The 1,775-nt window shown below is 57.0% G+C and overlaps 1 protein-coding gene across 1 annotated transcript; it reads right to left on the reverse strand.

Annotated features, from left to right (window-relative positions):
• Window positions 1-351: 351 nt before the first annotated feature.
• On the reverse strand, window positions 352-1,559 carry MYF6 (myogenic factor 6). Its single transcript, XM_046013897.1, has 3 exons — window positions 1,041-1,559; window positions 661-751; window positions 352-470 (listed from the first exon to the last, which is right to left on the reverse strand). The coding sequence occupies exons 1-3, from the start codon at window positions 1,557-1,559 to the stop codon at window positions 352-354; spliced, it is 729 nt and encodes a 242-aa protein (XP_045869853.1).
• Between the last annotated feature and the right edge of the window lie 216 nt (window positions 1,560-1,775).

Below are 1,775 nucleotides of genomic sequence, written 5' to 3' on the forward strand. Positions count from 1 at the left end.
CCACTTGGCTTCAGACAGGAATGAACTTCTTTTGAACATGGCATAAAGGGATCACCAGAATCAAAGTAAGAGGTTACACAACTAACCACCCAAACACAGAGTAAGGCTGCTAGGGCTAAGCCACTCGCGGTTCCAGAAGTAAAAGCCCAAGGCCGAAAGGCTTTTTCATCTGAGCGTGCACAACAGTTTCTGAGAAGTTTCTTTGTGAACAGGTCTCCTTCCCTTTCATAAACTCCTGGGTCTGCGTTCCTAAATGTTAATGTAATGTGACCCAGGCTCCAGGATTAGGCGAAGGAGGGAGGGTGGGGGTCTTCCTGCCGCGTGGAGGGCAGCCCACACTCCGGCCGCGAGCTACTTCTCCACCACCTCCTCCACGCAGGGCAGTTTGCGCTCCTCGGAGGAAATACTGTCCACGATGGAAGACAGGCATCGAAGGCTACTCGAGGCTGACGAATCGATGCTTGCCCCTCCTGAGCTCAGAAAAAGAAAAAACACTCAAGCACAGCATCCCAGGGCAAGGAAGTAGGAGGCACCTCCAGGCCCCGCGGGAGGACCCCGGCCCCGCGCGTCCCCGCCGTCCCTTCGAGCCCTTTCTTCCCTCCCACCCCAGGCCCCCTCCCGGGATATTCTCCGGCACGGCCCAGTGCCCTTTTATTTTACCTTCCTTGGCAGTTATCACGAGCCCCCTGGAATGATCCGAAACACTTGGCCACTGGGAGCTGCAGGTGCGCAGGAAATCCGCACCCTCAAGCTGGAGAAAAACCAAGGCCGCAGATTAGGAAAGAAACCTCGGTTCCGGGGAGGGAGTGGGGAGGCTCTGTGGGGGTGTTTCCCCTACTTCCTAGGGCCGGGGACGAATTTCCTGCCTATGGCAGGCACCCCGAGTTCACGGGTCACTGGGGGTTCACTGGAGAGGGAGCGGGAGGGGCGGGCGAGGAAGGGGACTGGGAAGGGAGACAGAGCAGCTGGAGGTTAAGGCCCCCGAGGAAAACGTCTAATCAGCCGGCGCATTCCCCTGCCACAGCAGCATCTGGGCTTACATTCTCTTGCTTGGGTCTGTAGCTGAAGGGGTCCACCCCTAGCTCCTGCATTTTTTCCTGCTGATCCAGCTGATGGAGCAGGTCCTGCAGCCGCTCAATGTAGCTGATGGCACTCCGCAGAATCTCCACCTTGGGCAGCCTCTGGTTGGGGTTGGCCACAGTCCGCCGCTTCAGTGCCTCGAAGGCCTCGTTGATTTTCTTTAGTCGCCTCCTCTCGCGCAGGGTGGCAGCTTTCCGCCGGTCCGTGGGGGCCGATTTTCTCTTGCAGGTCTTGCAAGCCCAGATCAGACATTGGCCTGGGCAGTGGGGTGGCTGCAGGCCCGGGGGCGCCAGGACGTGCTCCTCTCCGCTGCTGTCGCTCCCAGCTTCCGGGGGCATTTGGTCCTGGCAGGGGGACAAGGTACCATCACTCCCTGGGTACAAAGGAGAGCCCTCGGCCACTTCTAATGGCTGCAGAGTAACATTTTCCCCGTCCAAGTAGAAGAAATAGGAGCCAGTTTCAAAAAGGTCCATCATCATGTTCTCCTCCTTGGCCTCTGACTCGGTCTGAACTGGGTGATCAGCTCAAAAACCCAGAGGAACCACCCAGATGGCATTTAATTAGTGCGGTGACATAAGTCGCCCCAGCTTTATATATAGTAGCTCCTGAAACTCAATCCAACTTTTAGCTGTCATGGAGCATCAGTCTCCCAACGTGATCACAGCCAGTGCTCTCCGGAATATCTGGTTTGAAAG

The sequence above is a fragment of the Meles meles genome, chromosome 7, assembly GCF_922984935.1.
Source record: "Meles meles chromosome 7, mMelMel3.1 paternal haplotype, whole genome shotgun sequence".
In the NCBI taxonomy this organism is placed as follows: Eukaryota; Metazoa; Chordata; class Mammalia; order Carnivora; family Mustelidae; genus Meles; species Meles meles.